Source organism: Bos mutus, unplaced genomic scaffold, assembly GCF_027580195.1.
Source record: "Bos mutus isolate GX-2022 unplaced genomic scaffold, NWIPB_WYAK_1.1 CTG300, whole genome shotgun sequence".
Lineage (NCBI taxonomy): Eukaryota > Metazoa > Chordata > Mammalia > Artiodactyla > Bovidae > Bos > Bos mutus.
The window spans coordinates 14,595-38,135 of record NW_027219792.1 but is presented as its reverse complement, the minus strand read 5'-3'; the positions used below and the strand labels follow the sequence as shown (position 1 = coordinate 38,135).

At 42.3% G+C, this 23,541-nt stretch overlaps 1 protein-coding gene across 1 annotated transcript in view; it reads right to left on the bottom strand.

Moving 5' to 3' along the window:
* LOC138986951 (ATP-binding cassette sub-family C member 4-like) overlaps positions 1 to 23,541 on the bottom strand; it is a 91,024-nt gene that overhangs the window by 54,989 nt on the left and 12,494 nt on the right. Inside the window, 2 exon segments of the mRNA XM_070366927.1 lie at positions 6,360 to 6,510; positions 18,710 to 18,789. Of these exon segments, the coding sequence (XP_070223028.1) occupies positions 6,360 to 6,510; positions 18,710 to 18,789 (231 nt within the window).

Below are 23,541 nucleotides of genomic sequence, written 5' to 3'. Positions count from 1 at the left end.
CTTTGTACACTGTTTAGGCAAAGAGCTGAAAGTGATTCATGGAGCTTTTGATCATCCAGTAGTGTGCCTATGTTCTCATTCCAGCATCCACACTGCTCTCTCTTCACTCTACTGACTAACTTCTTAACTTCCTATAAATTTGCACTTATAAGAGCAACATAAACTCAGATTGAGCTCATGCTCCAAATAATAAAGGCGAGGGACTCTGTTCAGGCCTTTTCTTCAGCCCAGCAGGTGTCCCAACCACCTCCAGAACTCATCAGTCTGGACACCGGGTGTTCACAGGGATGATACAGGTGAGTTCCGGGGCCCATCACCCTGTCAGGAGGATGCCGAGAGTCCAGCTCCAGAGAGCACAGAAAACTCACTAAAACCAGGCTCTCACTTCCTGAGCAAATGAGGTGACATCAACACTATTCATCATAGACAAGGCTTCTGAGCAGGAAGCAGATGGGGCTATTTACCCAGGGAGAGTCCTGGAGTGAACTCTCCAGCGTGGCCTCCCTCACCTGCTTCCCTGTCAGGAGATCAAAGCTGCAAGTGATTCTCTCCAGTGGGGATGGAGGGCGGGGTCGACTTTAGAAACCAGGTGTCATCTAAGTCTTGAATACCAGGGAACCAAAACCCCATCACCGACCTCACCTCATGCCCAACAGTTACAGGCTGGGGAACTGGACCCATGAAAACCCATCCTGTTTCTTTCAAATTCCAGTTAGGGCTTAGCAGGATGCCAGGTGGAGAAGGTAATGGCAACCCACTCCACTACTCTTGCCTGGAAAATCCCATGGATGGAGGAGCCTGGTAGGCTGCAGTCCATGGGGTCCCTAGGAGTTGGACACGACTGAGAAACTTCACTTTCACTTTTCACTTTCATGTATTGGAGAAGGAAATGGCAACCCACTCCAGTATTCTTGCCTGGAAAATCCCAGGTATGGGGGAGTATGGTGGGCTGCTGTCTATGGGGTCGCATAGAGTTGGACACGACTGAAGTGACTTAGCAGCAGCAGCAGGATGCCAGGATGAGTGAACTGGAGGGTCTTCAAAGAAATTAGCTAGTACAGGGGGAGAGGGGATGTCAAGGCTCTGGTGTTACCCAAAGTATCACTTTTCCCACAAGCACTGAGCTCGCTATCCGAAGCAACTATGTCACAGTCATGGTGTCAGTCCGCAGTCACAGACACGTGTAACCCTACAGTTCACATGACTGATGCCTGTGTTTCTCTAAACCCTGAGGACACTTGGGGACACACCCCACCAGGACTACAGATCTTCCTGGGCAGGAGGACCTTGGGCTGACAGCGCTGCTACAGGTTATATTTCAAGCTATGTGAGACCTCTAGTTGTGAGTAAGTGTCTTGATCCCCTCATGTTCAAGGTTCCAGTGCCTTTGGTCATGGCCAGCAAGTACTTTACAAGCATTGATTCAAGAAATCCTCATGAGAACCCCAGAGACTGAGGGATTAAGAGCACTCAGTGCCCAAGATTAACTATATTAACCCACCAAAGTGACAGACCTGGGTGTGAGACATAACTTTCTTAATCCCAAGGTTGTGCTTTTAATCACAACTGCAGTGTCTCAGAGGGAGAATAATCAGAGTTAAGGATGCCTGTGTGCAACAATGTGCAATTTTCCTCCAAACTTTGTTATTTATGTTCAGAAAATCTTATTTATGTTCAGAAATCAAATCTTACTCAGCTAACCTCCAACAGCCTTCACCATTACTGCACATCTTATTAAGCAGCTGAGGTTGAACAAAGTTCCTGGTAATTTAGTATAAGAACTCCTTAAAACAGCAGACTCGATGATGATCTATGGTCCTAATACATCTGACACACGTGCTAACCCTTCCCTGGCAATGCTCATAGCAGACATTGCTAGTTGATCCCAGCACTTTTTCAGACAGATTTTGGATAGGGCTTCATCATTTAGGCATGCCAAATCAAAAAGCTGGTTAAAGAAAGGCAATCACATGATACCCTGGTTTTATGTACTTATACACGACTGACCACTGTTATGCTCACTTTTGCAAAAATGTGCCCCTCAAAACCCTATTATAATTAGCTGCCAGTATGTCGTTAAGATGAAAATGTCAACCTAAGCTTCCAGAAGAACTGATGCTTTTGAACTGTGGTGTTGGAGAGGATTCTTGACACTCCCTTGGACTGCAAGGAGATGCAATCAGTCCATCCTAAAGGAAATCAGTCCTGAATATTCATTGGAAGGACTGATGTTGAAACTCCAATACTTTGGCCACCTGATGCAAAGAGCTGACTCATTTGAATAGACCCTGATGCTGGGAAAGATTGAAGGTGGGAGGAGAAGGGGATGACAGAGGCTGAGATGGTTGGATGGCATCACTGACTCAATGGACATGAGTCTGAGTAAACTCTGGGAGTTGGTGATGGACAGAGAAGCCTGGCGTGCTGCAGTCCATGGGGTTGCAAAGAGTCAGACATGACTGTGTGACTAAACTGAACTGAACTGAAGCTTCCAGAGGCAGTTAGGCAGTAGGATATGAAAAGAAACCTCAGGACATTAGTAGTCCTTCAGAGCACAAGGATGAAGCAGGCTTATGCCTTCTGGTCACAGCAATCAGGTGTCCTTCATTTGGCTGGTGGCTCCAGCAGGGACCTTAACATATACTCTTACTCCTTCAGTTGCTCAATTGTGTCTGACTCTTTCTGACCCCATGGACTGTAGCAGGCTCCTCTGTCCATGGGCTTATCCAGGCAAGAATACTGGACTGTTTGCCATTTCCTCTTCCAGGAAATCTTCCCAACCTAGGGACTGAACCCATTTCTCCTGTGTCACCTGCATTGGCAGGCAGATTCCTTTATCACTGAGCCACTTGGGAAGCCCTAAAACATATGATCAGTTAGTATTTAGAAAAAACAGTGGTGTCATTGTTTAGATGACCCACCACCTAGAGAGAACATAGATAGTTCTAATCAGCTGGCCACCACATGTGGTTATCATGGGTGTGTAGGAGGGGATATCTGGATTGAATTTAGGAGCTAACTTTTTGCAGCCTACTAGGATGCAGGAAAATCCAAATATTCCACAGAGATGATGTCAAAGTTCCCAGACTCTTGAGCTTAAATACTGAGAAAATCCTGTACTGCTTTTTTTTTTTTTTTTTTTTTAAGAGAAGGCAATGGCACCCCACTCCAGTGCTCTTGCCTGGGAAAGCCCATGGATGGAGGAGCCTGATAGGCTGCAGTCCATGGGGTCGCTAAGAGTCGGACACGACTGAGCAACTTCACTTTCACTTTTCACTTTCACGCATTGGAAAAAGAAATAGCAACCCACTCCAGTGTTCTTGCCTGGAGAATCCCAGGGGCAGGGGAGCCTGGTGGGCTGCCATCTATGGGGTCACACAGAGTCGGACACAACTGAAGTGACTTAGCAGCAGCAGCTTTTTAAAAAAGCCTCAGGAGGAGCCCTTCTCTCCACTTCCATATGGATGGGAAGTGGCCCTTCCTCAGGCAAAAATCTCTGTCAAGTGTTCCTTCTGGAAGAATCCCTCATTGAATATACCAGAGAGATGGTTTTCAGCAAGACTCTTGAATGACCCCATTTCTTGGGCAGCCTCAAACCATAAGATGTCTACAGCCTTGTCTACACAGAAGACTGGATGGAGCTCATCACTTCCTCTTCTGCCTCCCCAGGTTCTACCATCAACCAAGTCACATCAGCAGAACGCCACACACACCTGGACTCTACTGCTCCCCATCCATCCAAACACCTCACAAAACTGGACCTTACAAAAGTTTAGCTGTTTCTCTTGATGACTGAAAAATTTTTTCTATAGCTTTTATGAAACTGATGATCACTATCCTTTTTGCAATTAATTAGAATAAATATCTCAGAGAAGGTAATGGCAACCCACGCCAGTACTCTTGCCTGGACAATTCCATGGATGGAGGAGCCTGGTAGGCTGTGGTCCACGGGGTCATGAAGAGTCAGACACGACTGAGCGACCTCACTTTCACTTTTCACTTTCCTGCACTGGAGAAGGAAATGGCAACCCACTCCAGTGTTCTTGCCTGGAGAATCCCAGGGGTAGGGGAGCCTGGTGGGCTGCCGTCTATGGGGTCACACAGAGTCGGACATAACTGAAGTGACTTAGCAGCAGCAGCAGAATAAATATCTCTTTAAAAAGTCAAAGTGTTAGTCACTCAGTCATGTCCAACTCTTTGTGACCCCATGGACTGTAGCCCACAAGGATCCTCTGTCCATGGAATTCTCCAGGCAAGAATACTGGAGTGGGTTGCCATTTCCTTCTCCAGGGTAACTTCCTGACCCTGGGATTAAACCAGGGTCTCCTGTATTACAGGAAGATTATTTACCATCTGAGTAACCAAGGAAGCATCTTAAGTGTTATTTTAAAAACAAAACATGCAAATGCAACAGTGAAAAAAACTCCTTTGACTGGATGAACTGAGATTTTTTCCACTTGGTATACACAAAGAAACTTGGGGCTCAATATTCTTGTCTTCTTGGCTTGGTTTCTAGAAGGTTAAGTTGGTGTTCATTTGCAAGAATTATTTATGGTTGTGAGAGGGAAATGGCAACCCACTCGAGTATTCTTGCCTGGAGAATCCCATGGACGGAGGAGCCTAGCAGGCTGCAGTCTGAGGGGTCTCGAGAGTCAGAGACAACTTAGCAACTAAACTGCTACTACTGAAATTCGCATTGGAGAAGGAAATGGCAACCCACTCCAGTGTTCTTGCCTGGAGAATTCCATGGATGGATGATCCTGGCGGGCTGCAGTCCATGGGGTCACAGAGAGTTGGATACGACTGAGTGACTAACACACACACACACTTATGGCTGAGGTCTCTGATACAAACATATTCCCTTACTTTTTGGCTATAGTTTTTGTAACTTTTAAAAATATATAATAATTCTACTTTCCTTATTAGTTTTAATATTGATGAAATATATACATTAATAATGAGATAAATTCAATTATTTCATCCTCTGTAATCACCTGCACAATAGAATGAAGCTGAAACTACAGTACTTTGGCCACCTGATTCGAAGAGCTGACTCATTGGAAAAGACCCTGATGCTGGGAAAGATTGAGGGCAGGAGGAGAAGGGGACAACAGAGGATGAGATGGTTGGATGGCATCACGGACTCAATGGACATGGGTTTGGGTGGACTCTGGGAGTTGGTGATGGACAGGGAGGCCTGGCCTGCTGTGCTTCATGGGGTCGCAAAGAGTTGGACACGACTGAGTGACTGAACTGAACTGAGAATGATTAGTCATAAAATGTGATTCCCATTATTCTATTATTTTTGTTTGTTTGTTTTGGCTGCAACTTTCAGGTTCTTAGTTCCCTGACCAGGGATTGAAGCTGTGCTCCCCACAGCAGAAGCACAGAGTCTTAACCACAGGACCACCAGGGAAATCCCTGTTCCCCATTATTCTAAATCTAGGCAGCTGAATGGGGTAATAAACTAAATGCATACTAAACAGATCCCACCCTTGTGTCCTCGGATTCTTTTCAGCATCGTTTATATGAATAGCTTTAAGACATGGGGGGCACACAAACAGTTTGGTATCACCCCAAATACTAGTAATGATAAAGAGCAAATCTGCAAATAACAGGATTATCTTTTCAGTAGGGCTTCCCTGGTGGATAAGACAGTAAAGAAACCACCTGCAGTGGAGGAGAACTGACTTCAATCCCTAGGTTAGGAAGATCCTCTGGAGAAGGGAATGGCTACCCACTCCAGTATTCTTGCCTGGAGAATTCCATGGACAGAGGAGCCTGGTCAACTACAGTCCATGGGGTCGCAAAGAGTCAGACACAACTGAATGACTAACATATGTCTTTTCAATACATTTAACAACTGCAACTTACTTGAACATGTGAAAAAAAAGTATTTTTCAAATATATCACTTCTGATATAAATTTCCTAAGGTCTTCTTTCCTTTTCTAACCTCATCCTTTCCTTGTCATTTCTGGTAACTTCAGGAGGAGAAAAATTGTCTATTTTCCTTCTACATTAGTTGCTACATGAAAAAATATTTTTAAGAAAAGTATTTACAGAGTGGATACTCTGTGTTAGGAAATATGTCATGAACAAGACAGAAATAGTCCCTGTACCATGATGCTCACATCCATCCCCCTTGTGCTAAAATGCAAAGCCACAGCTGACCTGCCACCAGCTCTATTTGCCTTAAGAACCACACTGACTCACAGTGGCCATAACATTCAGTTACCTAATGTTAACTTGTAAGAAATTCAGAAGACAGAGTCTGTAGAATTTCAGGGGTCTTGTTAATTATGGCATAAATAGAAGCCAGCCTACACTGCCATCCCAACCTGAGAGCCCCGGTACTCACTTGTACATTCCAGGCGTTTCACATCTCGTGATGTCCTTAAGAAATACCACTGGAGAACAAAGAAAATGATGCCAAGCGGAATCACTGGTATAGCAGTCCAAGGAATTGCAGCCACCATCACGCCCACAACACCAATCATAAGAAGAAATGTCTGACATAGCAAAAATAAATACAGAGGCCTCCTTATGAAGGGTACTTTCAAGGATAAACTGTAATGGGTTTGTTCTGTTGGGATTAAACTCTTTTCCTCCAAAAGACTTGTTGGGACAGCAGGGAATGCTTTTCCTCCCAAAGAAATAAAATTACAGGTGGTCCTCATGATATTTAGGGCTTCCCTGGTAGCTCAGGTGGTAAAGTGTCTGCCTGCAATGCAGGAGACCTGGATTCAATCCCCAGGTTGGGAAGATCCCCTGGAGAAGGAAATAGCAACCCATTCCAGTACTCTTACCTGGAAAATTCCATGGATGGAGGAGCCTGGTAGGCTACAGTCCATGGAATCGCAATGAGTCGGACACAACTGTGCAACTTTACTCACTGGCATGATATTTAGTGCATGACTCAAACACGATGATAAGAACTTTCTAGGTATCAGCTCTTGTGATACACTCAGTAGCCCTATGAGGCAGGCATTACTAGTTTTAACAGAGGTGAATATTTGAGGTTCAGAGAGTAGGAGCTCAATCCCAACTGTCAGGAGTCAGCAGGTGGTACTAGAGAGATGAGCGAGCAGGTATCACAGGTGAGGAATGCAGAAGCCTCAGCAATGCATGGAGGGATAAAGAAGTGGTTAATTACAAATTCAGTTGTCCAGAAAAGTAGGACAAAATTTAAATGTTGACCTTCAGATGTAGGGATTCCTCTTTCTAGAATTTACTATCCATAGTTAACATATACTAAATGTTGACTGTGTTCAAACTTTCACATGTATTAACTGATTAATCCTCATAATAGTTATATCTAGTAACAGTATTGTCTCATTTTACAGATGGAGAGAGTGAGGCACAGGGAGAGGAAATCAACTTGATGGAGACTGCAAAGCCTCAGTCATGAAGCTGGGAAGCCCATGTCATAAGCCTTTATGACATATTTAAGCTTGCCCCCAATATATAGCCATCTTTCTATCATTATAGTAAGTATTTAAAATGCTGTTCCAACGGCTAATGATTATAACAACAGCAGATCCCATTTACCATGTGTCTACTGTATGTAAGACACTGTGCTGAGTTCCATGAATGTTCTCTTAACCATCACATTATCCCATGAGATGATTCTATCTTAGGAAATGATCTCAATCAAAAAAAGACAGAAGGTAGAATAGAAAACAAAATCATTGGTTGATGCTGATTTAAGCATCCATCTTTATCAGGAAAATTATGATACCCTTACTTTTTAAGAATGCAATCAATAGTTATCTGCTTGCTATGACAGTGGGGTGGGGTGGTGGGTATGTGCAGATTCAATCTGGGCCAAGGTTTCCAAAATTTGTGATCTCAGGTGGATACAAATCCATAGTGACCTGCACAAGGCAGAGAGTGCTGGGAAAACAAAGGGAAGAATTCAGGAACATTTTTAGACAATTCTAAGAAGAAACTTATGTCTGAATTTTACAGGCTGGTTTAACAATAGAAAGACCGGCAAGAATAACTTGTGAGCAGTAACTAGAATTGATGGAAATTTTGACCAAAAAGGAGCTGAAATGAGAAGTTAAGATGCCTGTCTGAGTTAACACTGGTTGTTCTGGGTCCTCTCAGAACCAGAACCTACATCCCATGCTCACCACCCCAGGGCCTCCCCACCTTGTCACCCAGGGCAGCTGGCCCAGGTGTGTCTTTGAGGGATGGGTTAGGAGGGTAACGTCTGTATCACAGAGACTCGGGTTATCATTTCACTGTTCTTCCTGATCAGTTTTTTCAGAGGATCTTCACAACCATCTTGTGAATGAGAAAAGTAAGAACTTCACTTTCATTTACAGATACGACATAAAGATGGGAGGGCAAGTGGCTGTCCTACGTTTTCCCAGGAGTGACTGCAAGTCAAGGAGAAAGACAGGAGCGGTTTGAACCCAGGGAATCCCAGAGCCACAGCCGCAGGCAGGAGGATCCTGGAAGGAGGAGGAAACGTCCAGAGCTGTGACTCTGTGTCCAGGAGCCCTTGGGAACCAAACTCTATTATCTGGATAGAGACCCATGTGCTTTTCCTGTTTCTCCCACATCTACTGTGGTATCAAAATAAAACCTAGAGCGAAGAGGATGGGATTATGAAGGAATACATTACAGTCATAAGTGGAGAAATATAGGCCTGACTGACCACACTCTACTAGACCTACAAATGAACAATTGCTCACAGCCACTGCATTAAGTTTGCATTCCATCTGCTACAATTTTCATGCTCATGCGGAGGGGTCCTGCCAACTCCTTCTATGTCTGGTATTAAGTCACCTGGCTTGCAATTGTTGGTTGTCAGCTTTTTTAGCAGACTCACACCATTTGATGTGTAACATTCATCAGTTCCAATAATCTGGCTCTTCACAGGTAAGGGCCTTTTAAGACAAACCCAGCCTGTCATATAACCTGAGAAGCAGAGGAAAATCAAAATGAAGGGCTCCACAGAAGCTGAGCCAATGCATTTGCCTTAGGTATGCATTGAAGACTCATTACTAATGCTCTCAGAAGCTCCGAGGTTAGCTTACATCCTTCAGAGTCCATGCCCCTGAATTCTGAAGCAATTAAAAGAGGATGTCTCTAACATCTACTTATAGGTAATACTATGCTGCTGCTGCTGCCAAGTTGTGTCAGTCATGTCCGGCTCTGTGCGACTCCATGGACTGCAGCCAACCAGGCTCCTCTGTCCCTGGGATTTTCCAGGCAAGAGTACTGGAGTGGGTTGCCATTGCCTTCCACATTATGGACTGAATATTATTTATATATACATATTTGGGTACGGGTTTACAGTTATATGTATACATATATGAATATTTTATTGCCAGCTATTGCAAACCCTCTGTAGATGGTGCCAGAAGATGAAAATAGTATCTAAGCAAAAAGTCATTTGAAGAAGGAAACAAATGATTCTGGTGCAATAAACATCTCTTCCTTGAAGCCAACCTCATTTCTTTCTCCTACATTCCCAAGAATTCCAAAAAGCCCAATTCAAGCTACACACATAATTTCCTGGTTGGACTTCAGGCCCATCTGATGGACCACACCAACATAGCCAGTGCTTCTGAACCTCTGTCTCACAGGCACAGAGACAATGATGGGTATATACAAAAAAGTATATTGACCCAGAAGCAAGTGACTCAAGTTCTGATGCATCCCAAGTAAGGAGAATCATTATTTTTAAATATTTCCCATTTGGAGCATACATACCATTTGGGAAATTCTAACCAAAGTCTATGAATCCACATGAAAATATATATTAAAAAAATTTTTAGATGAAATCTCACTTGAGAGAAAATGATGATTTTTCACAAGTCTTATGGACTCTGTGGGAGAAAGATTTGGGATTTCATTTTGTGAAATGTCATGTAGAAACGAGATGCCAGTCCAGGTTCAGTGCCTGGATGCTTGGGGCTGGAAGGCCCAGGGGATGGTAAGGTTGGGAGGGAGGAGGGTTCAGGATGGGGAGCATGTGATTTTTTTTTAAATAAAATTTTTGGGAAAAAAAAAAAAAAAAAAAGGACCAAAAAGAAAAAAAAAAAAAATAAATAAAACTTTGAATTTTTCTTCTTAAAAAAAAAAAAAAAAAATTATTTAGTTTGTACAGAATGACAGCCTATATCTGGAGGGGAAATTCCACTAGCCCAGTATTGTGCTGAGACAGGGTTTAGGGCTAAACTTCCTGAATATTATTAACAGGGAGGGTAAGAATCTACACCCACTCTCAATCTTAGTAAAAACTGGGATATACCAAAAACATAAAAGAATGGTGGTAAGAATTTAATGATGTACATTACACTTTATGTAATGTACGTAAAGTGCTAACCAGTTCAAGCATAACAAACAGAAACTCTAACTCCATCATCACCACCCTCCAGTGTGCTCTGCATGCCAGCAGCCAGGGGAGGAGGGATGAGATATTCATAGATTTATGAGCTCCCCAAATATTAAGAATCTCATGAAGTTGAGCCCTAAGAGACCACTCATTCTAACCACTAGAACAGCTTACTATTATCTAGAGACATACCAGAGCAGGTTCTACTTTTCCTAGATGAGGTGATGATGTCACATGTACCAAAGTGACTGTGGCTTTCCTTTGGTCACAGTGAAAATCATTTTGGAGGTCTATTTTGAAGATGCACTTTTAAAATAATATGGCCAATAAACTTCATTCCTACTACAATTTTTGTCCTCTCTGTATTATCCTCCCCACTCTAGGCCTTCCAAGGATTGATAAACTTAGGGACATGGCAGTAAGTAACATTTTTTGAGATGGTTCTTTCCTTTTTTAATTTTTTTAAAGAGACATTTCTTTTCTTATTCCATATGTCTTTATCTTTCAAGTTATCCTTTGTCTTAGTGAAGACTTACCGTTTTGACACTATTAAGTATTTATGGGAGACTAAGGGAAAAAGTGATGGACCTCTGAATCAACAAAACCAAACCAGATTATTCAATATAATCCAAAGAGAACAATTTGACAGTTTCTATTTCTTGCACCATGAACTGGTATATTGATACCAGTGGAAGGACAAAATCTAGATTTTGTAAACTCGTGAATCTCAGAAAATTCAACTGTGTCCTCAGGTTGGCATTCTTGGTGGAAGCAAGCAGCCTGGTTAGGATGTCAGGATGACTAAAGCAGAGGACATGTCACACTACCTATAGAAGGAAGTCTCATGAGCACCTTTCATCCTGCAAAAGGATACTGTGCTGTGAGCAGCTATTTATGACAAGCCACACTGGCATCTAAATGAATTGTAAATGAAATATACAAAAAAGCAGCAAAGAAAAGAAAATAATGCTTGTGAAAATGTTAAAGGTCTTGTTTAAAAACCTATCCAAACAAAAAAATTGAAAAATAAGACATTGCTTTATTGCTAGAGGCCACGACAAGTTTTCTCATAACCTAGAAGTTCCACAGTTCTCTAAAACTAGCCAAAAAGCAAAAAAGTGATGGTTACCCCATGCTCTCAAATATAAATTACAAAAGACATTTTATAAGACTTGCCATGAGTCCCAATCTCAAGTATTTCACAGGCTTTATGTAATCTCCTTCCTACATCAACACGATGAAGGATTTTACTCTCCATTTAAAAGCAGGAAACTGATGCTCAGAGAGGCTTATCGATTTGCCCAAATTCAAACAATTTAGTCATTATGACCCCCAAGTCTTTTCTTTTAATTTCTGCCTGATACTGTAACACATATAGAGATAAAATTCACATTTAAAAAATTAATATGTAAATTATATTCCTCTTTTATATATTTGCCCTTCTGTCTGCATTTTCTATGCTGTTGGGTTTCTTGTGGTCATATGTGGCCTCTCCCATGAGGGGACCAGTTCTAGATTCCCAGCTAATTAGGGAATAACAGCCCACTCAGATTGGAGAGCAGAATGATCATTCCGTTCAATTAAGTCACTCAGTCATGTCCAACTCTTTGCGACCCCATGAATTGCAGCACGCCAGGACTCCCTGTCCATCACCAACTCCCGGAGTTCACTCAAACTCACATCCATCGAGTCCGTGATGCCATCGAAACATCTCATCCTCTGTCATTCCCTTCTCCTGCCCCCAATCCCTCACAGAATCAGTCTTTTCCAATGAGTCAACTCTTCGCATGAGGTGGACAAAGTATTGGAATTTCAGCTTTAGCATCAGTCCTTCCAAAGAACACCCAGGACTGATCTCCTTTAAAATGGACTGGTTGGATCTCCTTGCAGTCCAAGGGACTCTCAAGAGTCTTCTCCAACACTACAGTTCAAAAGCATCAATTCTTTGGCGCTCAGCCTTCTTCACAGTCCAACTCTCACATCCATACGTGACCACTGGAAAAACCATAGCCTTGACTAGACGGACTTTAGTTGGCAAAGTAATGTCTCTGTTTTGAATATGCTATCTAGGTTGGTCATAATTTTTCTTCCAAGAAGTAAGCATCTTTTAATTTCATGGCTGCAGTCACCATCTGCAGTGATTTTGGAACACCAAAAAATAAAGTCTGACACTGTTTCCACTGTTTCCCCATCTATTTCCCATAAAGTGATGGGACCGGATGCCATGATCTTTGATTTCTAAATGTTGAGTTTTAAGCCAACTTTTTCACTCTCCTCTTTCACCTTCATCAAGAGGCTTTTTAGTTCCTCTTCACTTTCTGCCATAAGGGTGGTGTCATCTGCATATCTGAGGTTAGTGATATTTCTCCTGGCAATCTTGATTCCAGCTTGTGCTTCTTCCAGCCCAGCGTTTCTCATGATGTACACTGCATATAAGTTAAATAAGGAGGGTGACAATATACAGCCTTGACATACTCCTTTTCCTATTTGGAATCAGTCTGTTGTTCCATGTCCAGTTCTAACGATCATTAAAAGATCCTAAAAGTGCTCACTAGGCTCCCTGGCAGCTCAGTGGTGAAGAATCTGCCTGCCAATGCAGGAGATGCAGGTTTGATCACTGGATCGGGAAGATCCTATGGAGAAGGAAACAGCAACCCATTCCAGTATTCTTGCCTGGGAAACCCCTGAACAGAGGAGCCTGGAGGGCTACAGTCCATGGGGTCACAAATTGTCGAACACAACTTAGTGACTAAACAGCAACAGCTACAGTGCATTCTGTTCATAGGTTTTCAGGCACTCTGTCTACCAGATCTAATCCCTTGAATCTGTTTGTCACCTCCATTGTATACCCGTAAAGGATTTGATTTAGGTCAAACATGAATGGCCTATTGGTTTTCCCAACTTTCTTCAGTTTAAGCCTGAATTTTGCAATAAGGAGGTGATGATCAGAGCCACAGTTAGTTTCAGGTCTTGTTCTTGCTAACCATATAGAGCTTCTCCATCTTTGGCTGAAAAGGACATAATCTGATTTCAGTATTGATCATTTCATGATGTCCACGTGTAGAACAGTCCCCTGTGTAGCCAGAAGAGGGTGTTTGCTACAACCAGTGTATTCTCTTGACAAAACTCATTTAGCCTTTTCCCTGCTTCATTTTGCACACTAAAGGCCAAATTTGCCTATTACTCCAGGTATCTCTTGATTTAGTACTTTTACACTCCAATTCCCTATAATGAAAAGGATATCTTTTTTGGTATTAGTTTTAGAAGGTGTTGTAGGTCTTCATAGAACCATTCAACTTCAGCTTCTCTGGCATCAGTAATTGGGGCATAGACTTGTATTACTGTCTATGGTGGAATGGTTTGCTTTGGAAGTGAACCAAGTTCGTTCTGTCGTTTTTGAGTTTGCACCCAAGTACCGCATTTCAGACTCTTTTGTTGACTGTGAGAGCTACTCCATTCCTTCTAAGGGATTCTTGCCTACAGAAATAGATACAATGGTCATCTGAATTAAATTCACCTATTCCCTTGCATTTTAGTTCACTGATTCCTAAGATGCTTATGTTCACTCTTGCCATCCTCCTGATTGACCACATCAAATTTACCTTGATTCATGGACCTAAAATTCCAGGTTCCTATGCAATATTGTTCTTTTTAGCACTGGACTTTGCTTTCACCAACAGACACTTCCACAACTGAGCATCATTTCTTCTTCAGCCCAAGTGCTTCATTCTTTCTGCAATTGCCCTCCACTCTTCCCCAGTAGCATACTGGAGACCTTCTAACCTGGAGGGCTCATCTTCTGGTATCATATCTTTTTGCCTTTTCATACTATTCATGGGGTTCTCATGGCAAGAATACTGGAGTGGTTTGTCATTTCCTCCACCAGTGGACCACGTTTTGTCAGAACTCTCCACTATGACCTGTCCATCTTAGTTGGCCCTGCATGACATGGCAAACATCTTCATTGAGTTACACAAGCCCTTCACCACAATGAGGCTGTGATCCATGAAGGGGGAAAGGACATGAACAGTTATTTAAGCTCAGCCAAGTTGCTGATTTTTTTTGTTGTCGCTGTTGTTGTTTTCTCTTCCTGAATGAGGGGTGTGTGAGGAAGAGAGGTTTTGGAATTCAATTTTCCTCAACAAATTACAGCATTTTGCTGAGGGCAGCTGTGTTCAACTTCTCATACTCAAAGCAGTCCCAATTTTTTTTTTTTTTGAAATTTAATAAGCTATTTTTTGGGTATTTTTAAATTTATTTATTTTTAATTGAAGGATAATTAAAATGCCTAACTCTAACTTCCACATCTTACTTTCATTTTCACTTGTTTAACTAGCAGGAAGATTTCAAGGAGGTGATAATTTCAGTGACAAGAACTGTACATAATTGAGACTCCTTACTCAATGTCATTTGGAACCTTGGGAAATTGCATGAAAATTACATTAATTTGAAATATTTAGTGCACAATAGTCAATTTTGAAAACAACTGTTTTTATTCTGTGAGTCTACAAAAGAATGTGTCCATTAAAATCTTAAAGAATTACAAACCTGCTGCTGCTGCTGCTGCTAAGTCGCTTCAGTCGTGTCTGACTCTGTGCGACCCCATAGACAGTAGCCCATGAGGCTCCCCCGTCCCTGGGATTCTCCAGGCAAGAACACTGGAGTGGGTTGCCATTTCCTTCTCCAATGCAATACAAACACTTGAAAAGGTATTTATGGGCCTGGAAACTGTATCTGACAATAACTTTAATGCAACATAATGCCAGTGTCATCAGACAATTTTCCTCACTTAAAAACACATACAGTGTTTTAAAAGTAAGTACCCATTACTTAGTGTTCAACATGCATTTAGATGTTATGCAAAGAATAACATTAAAACAATTTAATTTCATCTTCCCAACAACATTTATAGAGTTGGCATTACTTTCTCTGTTTTACTGAGAGGAGACTGGCTTTGTGGGGCAGAGACAGGAAGAGGGAGAGCTGGGATTTAAGCTTGGAAAGGGAGACTGCAGGGCTCCCCACTGCACTTTAAAGCTTTTGCCATCATAAATGATTACTAGGTGGAATCATAAGACATAAATTGATTTTTATGCTGCTTTTCCTTCATCCTTTTTGAAATGGCAAACAGCTCCAATTTGCCCAACCACTCATATAACATGACTGAATAGGCAACATATCTGGTATCTGTAAGAGTCAGTGTACAGGATGGTGTACACACACATGATCACCCTCTGTTGGGATATGGTCTCTGAGTGACATCATCTCAGTAGATGTTCTATCCTGAAGTGTAGACCCACTACTCAGAACCCAGGTTTGCATTAGCCACACTTGGCATCACTATTACAAAATATTAAATAAATTATCTGAGATATCATTTAAGGGAATGAGAAGGAATTAAATGAGGAAAAGTATATGAAATGGACTCTTTAGAAGTAATAAAAATAAAAATGATCAAGAATCTTCCAAGGTTTATCAAGTACACCAAGGACAAGCAGAATCATCAAAAATGAGTTTGGAGACTCTGAGCATGAACTATGTCCTTTAAAACAAACTGAACAACTCCCTTCCAGCCCCTTCCCTTCCCCCTCTCAGCTGGTGATAGAAACACTGGTTCCCACACAGAAACCAGCAGCACCTCCAGCCCCAACATCCACAGCAGCAGCCTTTCCTTCTCATCTGGGATCAAAGGTCACCTTCTAGAAGCTCCGCCACCTCCTGGACCAGGCTCCCTAACTGCCTCCAGCCTCCACATCCAGTTCGCCTTCCAGGACTTCCTCCACAGGGCTCCCACAATTAGGATTCCCAAGGAGCAAGGGGTGAGTTTCTGGATGTCTTCCTTCTCTGAGGGAGCTGGAGGAGATCCATGAGGGGAGGGCTTCATGCCTGACTCACCCCTGTACCTCAGGGCCTCAACTCTAACCCTTGTTTGTTGAAGGGAAGGAGGGAGAGAGGGAAAAAACCACCCACCACCTCACACACATCCCCAACTCACAAACTATACACCCCGACAACCAGCAACAACCCCTCAGACCCTACATTCCAGATGGGCCTCTCTCCTGCTTCAGTCAAACTCCTTCCAGGAGTAGCCTGTCTTCACCTCAACTCCCTTCACACCTCCTGGATTCTCAGCCCTTTGCACTCTGGCCTCCTCACATCTGAAACCTGCTTCTCGGGTCACCAACACCTGATTCCAAATCAACCAACAACTTTCCATGGACTCACCTTCTCATTTGCATTGAGAAGACCTGTCCTTCCTTGATTCGACAACCTACCTCCTTCTTTCTCCCTTGCTGTTCACTGTGAGTCTCCTCTCCTCCTCTTTCTTTCTCTACTTACTCTCTGATATCGAGTCTTCTTATCTTGGCCCCTAAAAATGCTTCCCTCTCTCTGGGCTATCTTGTCATCCTCACAGATTCAGCTACTACAGCTTAGTGAAGGGTACATAGGCTCCATGCTCATCCTAGATCTCCCCCTCAAACACCAGACTCTTACTTCCAATGACCTGCAGGACAACTTCAACGTCAAGATAATTGAACTACAAGTGGCAGAGCTGCGGTTGCAAATCAGCAAGACTAGACTTTTCTCTCCTCTTTAATGAGAATGTTGCCTACTGAAATCAGGTAGCATTTATCCCTGTCTCTATCTGTCATGCAAAAATATGTGACAATTCTGATATGACCACTAACTAACCATGAGCTAAGTACATGGCCAAAACCCAACCTTGGCCTACCTTGCCATAGCAAAGAAACAGAACCTTTTGCAAAATCTTTTCAATGTAATTCATAATCACTGTTAAAATGTGAACCTGTTTTTAGGAAAAAATTGTTTCTGGGAATAAATTCCATAGTTAAACCCAGCAGGGCACATTTATAAAATAAGTTTGCAAAATAGAAAACAATCAGACATCTTTGCAGTACAAGTCCTCTGCCTCTGCCTCTCAGCTTTGTTCACATTGGTAACAGTGGAAACCTTGCCCACAGGCTATGCTGTCTGCACTGAGAAGTTCACTGCTGCATTTCTGTGTGCAGTCTTTCATAATCCATTTCATTTCCAAAATTAACACTTGGGAAGAAAAGGAAAATCCCCCGCAAACTTAATCACTGAAAAGTAGACAGAATTAAATAACAGAAAAAAACAGCCCATGTGAGCAGCGATACTAAATGAGATGAGAGCAGAAATGACACAACATCATTCTTTAGAACCTCAAGTTCACAGACAAAACAGAGGCTGGATAGAAGGTATTCCATAGGTCTCTCTCTCTCTCTCTCTCTCTCTCTCTTTCTTTAAGACATCTCAAGGCAGAGCAATCAACCCGTGAAAAGAAAAAAGCCTACAAAAACAAAGGGCATTTTCTGAGATGACTTTGATCCCGGAATCAAATTACTGGCTTAAAGGCTTTGTACCCTCAACAACTGCTCTCTGTCGTCCTTGTTGGACCTCCCAGGTGGCTCAGTGGTAAAGAATTCACCGCCAATAAAGGAAACACAGGTTTGATCCCTGGGTCAGGAAGATCCCCTAGGCAATGGCAACCCACTCGAGTACCCTTGCCTTAGAAATCCCATGGACAGGGGAGCCTGCAGGGCTGTAGTCCATGGGGTCACAAAAGAGTTGGACACAACTTAGTGACTAAACAACAACATTGTCCTTGCTAAAGTATTATTTTCAACTTATTTTTACCAATCTTTTCTTTGTAAGTAACCACATATGGCTTTATTCAAACAAAACCATGCAGTAAATATGTGCCCTCTGTGGTAATAAAATGCATCGTGCTGGTGCTCAGTCATGTCTGAGTCCCTGAAACACTATAGACTACAGCCTGCCAGGCTCCTCTGTCCATGAGATTTTCCAGGCAAGAATACTGGAGTGGGTTGCCATTTCCTTCTCCAGGGGATCTTCTTTACCCAAGGACTGAACTCTTGTCTCTTGTCTTTCCTGTATCTGCAGGAAACTTCTTTACCACTAAGCCACCTAGGAAGGCCGATACAATGCATAATTTAGTTTATCAAGGCTATCTTTCTGTGAGAGATGATTGTCTCTCTGGTATGAAATGTGCTCACAGTACAGGGAATCCACACCAGACACCTGGAAGGCAGAGGAAGAACCACTTACACAGCATGTCCCTGCTTCAGACCAACCTTGACATGACTGTGTAGCCACTCCTGCCCCAGGTGTTACTCATGTTAACTCAGCCTCTCAATCACAACCACACCTCTCTCTTACAAACATAGCCTCTTACTGAAGATAACAGGACACATCACCAGTTTGAAAGGCCCACCCTCAGCCCCTGTGAAAAGGCCTTGAGAAACAGGCACCTGCTTTTCCCCATGAGAGCTCTGACAGGACAGCTACGTTACCTGGATGAAATCAAGAAATGTCAAGGGCAGTAAGTCATCCATTTGACCTGTGTCTTTCGAAAAACGATTTAAAATTCTTCCTGCAAGAACAAGATATAAAAAATTACTCATTTCTTCAGGTAGGAGCTTTAAGAGAAACAATTCATGAAATAATCAAAACAATATTTTTTAAAACATATATATTTAGGGGCTTCCCTGGTAGTACAGAGGATAAGAATCTGCCTGCCAATGCAGGGAGATTCCTAGGTTTAATCCCTAGGTTGGGAAGATCATCTGGAGACTAAAATGACTACCTACTCCAGTCTTCTTGGCTGCAAAATCTCATGGACAGAGGAGCCTAGTGAGCTACAGTCCATGGGGACACAAAAGGGTCAGATATGACTTAGCGACTAAACAACACCAGCAAATTTAACATATTACAAATTCACATAAAATGGAATAAGAAGATGTAAGTGGTAAAAAGAAAGAGAAAATAGGATGACACCTAAAGAGAAACAAAAATATCACCAAATGTCAGTGGGTGGGGAGTTGAAATTGAGCCCTGATTTTCAAAAGAATGGGGAAATCTTGTGGCAGTACTGGAAAGGGTTGGTGGATTTTACAATGTTCCCTCATTTTAGATCTCTTACCTAAGACTCACTCCAAGTGCTAAGTCAGTAATAAACACCTGCAAAATATTTAAGTCAATCCTGATTGTTATACTAATTTTGCTTTAGTTATCAAAATTAATTTTGGCATGATACTTTTTAAATAAACATAACTTCTCTGTAATTATTTTTCCCCTCCAGATGGTTCACGTCCCCTCACATTTTGGGAAATTGTGGATTCCAGCCATTTCAAGTGTGAGTTTAATACTGGGGTAGTAAGCCATTATTTTCAGAGGTGTACCAGGTGTGACAAACACAGATTTGTGAATAAGCATCTAAGAAGACCAGAGGGATGTAGGCAGGAAAACAGAAATATTACTAAATGACTAAGGATCACTTATAATCATTGATTTTATTTCCCTTCTCAGAATCCACAACAACAGTATATCCTAAAGGCAGTAAAATTAGACGATGATAACTAATTTCTAGTAAATATGTGGTGTGAACTAAAAATGCCACCTGTCACATCAGTAAACAAAGGATGTTGTAGCCATCAGGACTCTGCAGACACCCCTGCAAGGGTGGTGCACCCTGAGGAGACTCAGGATGAGAAAGCACAGGACACCGGCCCCAGATAGCGGAGATGCAGATCAAAGGAACTGTAACAGGGAGGAGCCATTTATGACTGCATGTTGGATCTCTTTGACTTTAGCTTTTGCTACTCATCGCTTTTGTTGTGGAATCCTACTTCTCTGCCTGAATGTTAAACTAAAGTGGCTTTTTTCTGCTCACAGAGAGACAGTCTGACCTTGGCCACTTGTGAATGGCTACAGAAAAGAAGAAATGAACACATCCCTCTCCAATTTTGCAAGATAAATGGCCTTTTGACTTGACTTCCTTGTCTGCTCTCCTCTTTGTTCTATAAAAGAAGCTGGCATCCAGACCCCAATAAGACTGTTATTTTGAGACATTAGTTTGCTGTCTTCTCAGTCTGCCAACTTTCCAAATAGAGTTATTATTCCTTGCCTCCACACCTTGTCTGTAAGACTTACTGGGCTGTCATGAGGCAAGCAGAACAAGCTTGAACTCGGTAACAAGTAACACTACTATATGTGGTTTTCCCTTCATGACAAAACATACCAGAAACAAAGTCCACCATAAATAATCTATTGCAAATTCCACTTCTGAAAATAATCACAGGAAAGGGTTCAATCTAATATACCTACCACTAAAAGAGTAATTAATTTATGGCCCCTAAACCTTTTGCACAAACTAGGTCGATCTTTGCAGTACTCATTTGGGCTTCTATTTTCTTGAAGGAATGAAGTCATGTTAATAGACACAAGAGGGGAGACAAGATATACCCTAGTGTGCTAGCTGCTCTAGGATTAGTAACCTTGAAGATTTAAACTTCATCCCAAATCCTTGAATAATAAATAAGTCAGCATCTGGAGATACCCACAGGTCTTGAATACCAAAGAGTCTGGTTAACTGTGGTCATGAGCACTCAAAGGCTTTGAGAACAGAAATCCAGTCCCACTTGATACTCCCAACTTCATGACTGTAGTTTTCAAATTAACTGACAAAAGTGGAGCAACTTCACAACATAAAAGCACAGACTCCTCGAATCATTTCCTCATTACAGCTTCATAATAAAATGAGATCTGTGTGGCCCTGCACAGTTTATTATCCTATGCTCTGCTCCTGCCTGGATCAAACAACATGTGCTGAGTAAATCTACACATGATGCTGACCTCAACAGTCTTATTTAATTATCATAAGAGTCTTGTGGAACAGGAAAGAGCAGGAGTTACTTCCATTTCACAGGAGACAAAGTTCACAGACGCCATGTCATCATCCTCACTAAGGTTCCTTAGGCACTGCCCATGTGCTAAGTGTTGCGAATGTATTAATCTGTTTAATGCCCACAGTACTGAGATATTCAAAAGTGTGTGAATCAGTCAGTTCAATTCAGTTGCTCAGTTGTATCTGGCTTTTTGCAACTCTATGGACTGCAGCACGCCAGCCTCCGATGTCCATCACCAACTCCCAGAGCTTGCTAAAACTCATGTCCATTGAGTCGGTGATAATATCCAACCATCTCATCCTCTGTCGTCCCCCTCTCCTCCCACCTTCAATCTTTACCAACATCAGGGTCTTTTCAAATGAGTCAGCTCTTCACATCAGGTGGCCAAAGTACTGGGGCTTCAGCTTCAGCATCAGTCCTTCCAATGAATATTCAGGACTGATTTCCTTTAGGATGGACTGGTTGGATCTCCATGCAGACCAAGGGACACTCAAGAGTCTTCTCCAACACCACAGTTCAAAAGCATCAAGTCTTCAGCACTAGCTTTCCTATGATCCAACTCTCACATCCATTCATGACTACTAGAAAAACCAGAGCTTTGACCAGATGGACTTTTGTCAGCAAAGTAATGTCTCTGCTTTTTAATATGCTGTCTAGATTGGTCATAGCTTTTCTTCCAAGGAGCAAGCGTCTTTTAATTTCATGGCCGCAGTCACCATCTGCAGTGATTTTGGGGCCCAAGAAAACAAAGTATCTCACTGTTTCCACTGTTTTCCCACTTATGTGCCATGAAATGATGGGACCAGATGTCACGATCTTAGTTTTCTGAATGTTGAGTTTTAACCCAGCTGTTTCACTGTCCTCTTTCACTTTCAACAAGAGCCTCCTCAGTTCCTCTTTGCTTTCTGTCATAAGGGTGGTGTCATCTGTATATCTAAGGTTATTGATATTTCTCCTGGCAATCTTGATTCTGGCTTGAGCTTCATCCAGCCCAGGATTTCACATGATGTACTCTGCATATAAGTTAAATAAGCAGGGTGACAATATACAGCCTTGACGTACTGCTTTCTGAACTTGGAACCTGTCCATTGTTTCCTGTCCAGGTCTAAATGTTGCTTCTTGATCTGCATACAGATTTCTTAGGAGGCAGGTCAGGTGGTCTGGTAATCCCATCTCTTTCAGAATTTTCCAGAGTTTATTGTGATCCACACAGTCGAAGGCCTTGGCATAGTCAATAAAGCAGAAGTAGATATTTTTCTGGAACTCTCTTGCCTTTTTGATGATCCAACAGATGTTGGCAGCTTGATCTCTGGTTCCTCTGCCTTTTCTAAAACCAGCTTGAATATCTGGAAGTTCTCGATTCAGGTACTGTTGAAGCATCACTTGGAGAATTTTGAGCATTATTTGCTAGCGTGAGAGATGAGTGCAAAGTTGTGCAGTAGTTTGAACATTCTTTAGCATTGCCTTTCTTTGGGATTGGAATGAAAACTGACTTTTTCCAGTCCTGTGGTCACTTGCACAGTTTTCCAAATTTGCTGGCATACTGAGTGCAGCACTTTAACAGGAGCATCTTTTAGAATTTGAAGTAATTTAGCTAACCATCAACTGCACTAGCTTTTTTATAGTGATGCTTCCTAACACCCATCTGACTTCAGACTCCAGGAAGTCTGGCTCTAGGTGACTGATCACACCATCATGGTTATCTGGGTCATGAAGGTCTTTTTGTATAGTTCTTCTATGTATTCTTGCCACCTTTTCTTAATATCTTCTGCTTCTGTTAGGTCCATACCATTTCTGTCCTTTATTGTGCCCATCTTTGCTTGAAATGTTCCCTTGGTATCTCTAATTTTCTTGAAGCAACCTCTAGTCTTTGCTAGTGTGTTAACAGTATCCTCATATTTTACAGGTTAGAAAACTGAGACACAGAGAAATGAAATAACTAGTACATACATAAAGATTAAAGTAACTATAACTGGCTACTACTATTAGTAACTAGCAACAGGACTGAACCAAGACAGCTTGTTCTAGAATCCATAATTATAACCATGGCACCATCCTGCCTGGAGATTTGCCTGCCCAGTAGTATCTACCTGCTTTATCCTTGGTCACACAGCTAGTTGATGACCAGGCTGAGCTTATTCCTATCCTCCCTCCAGCCCTCATCCCTGCCTGTCCCAGAAACAATCCCTGATTGACAGGTCCTGTCAATCATCACTTGCAAAAAAACAAAGCCACCTTGGGCCTCAGCACAAGTCTAACCACCTGAACAGCGTGGGCATGTCCACTGATGAACTAACCCTTCAGAGAAACCCAGGTCAGGAGGCTACTCTCTGAAGCAAGACAGGTCAAAGGCCTCATGGTAGAGGAAGCAACCACTAGGAAACCTTCAGGGACACTCTTCCTTAACACTGAAGATCCACCTGCCACATACCACACGA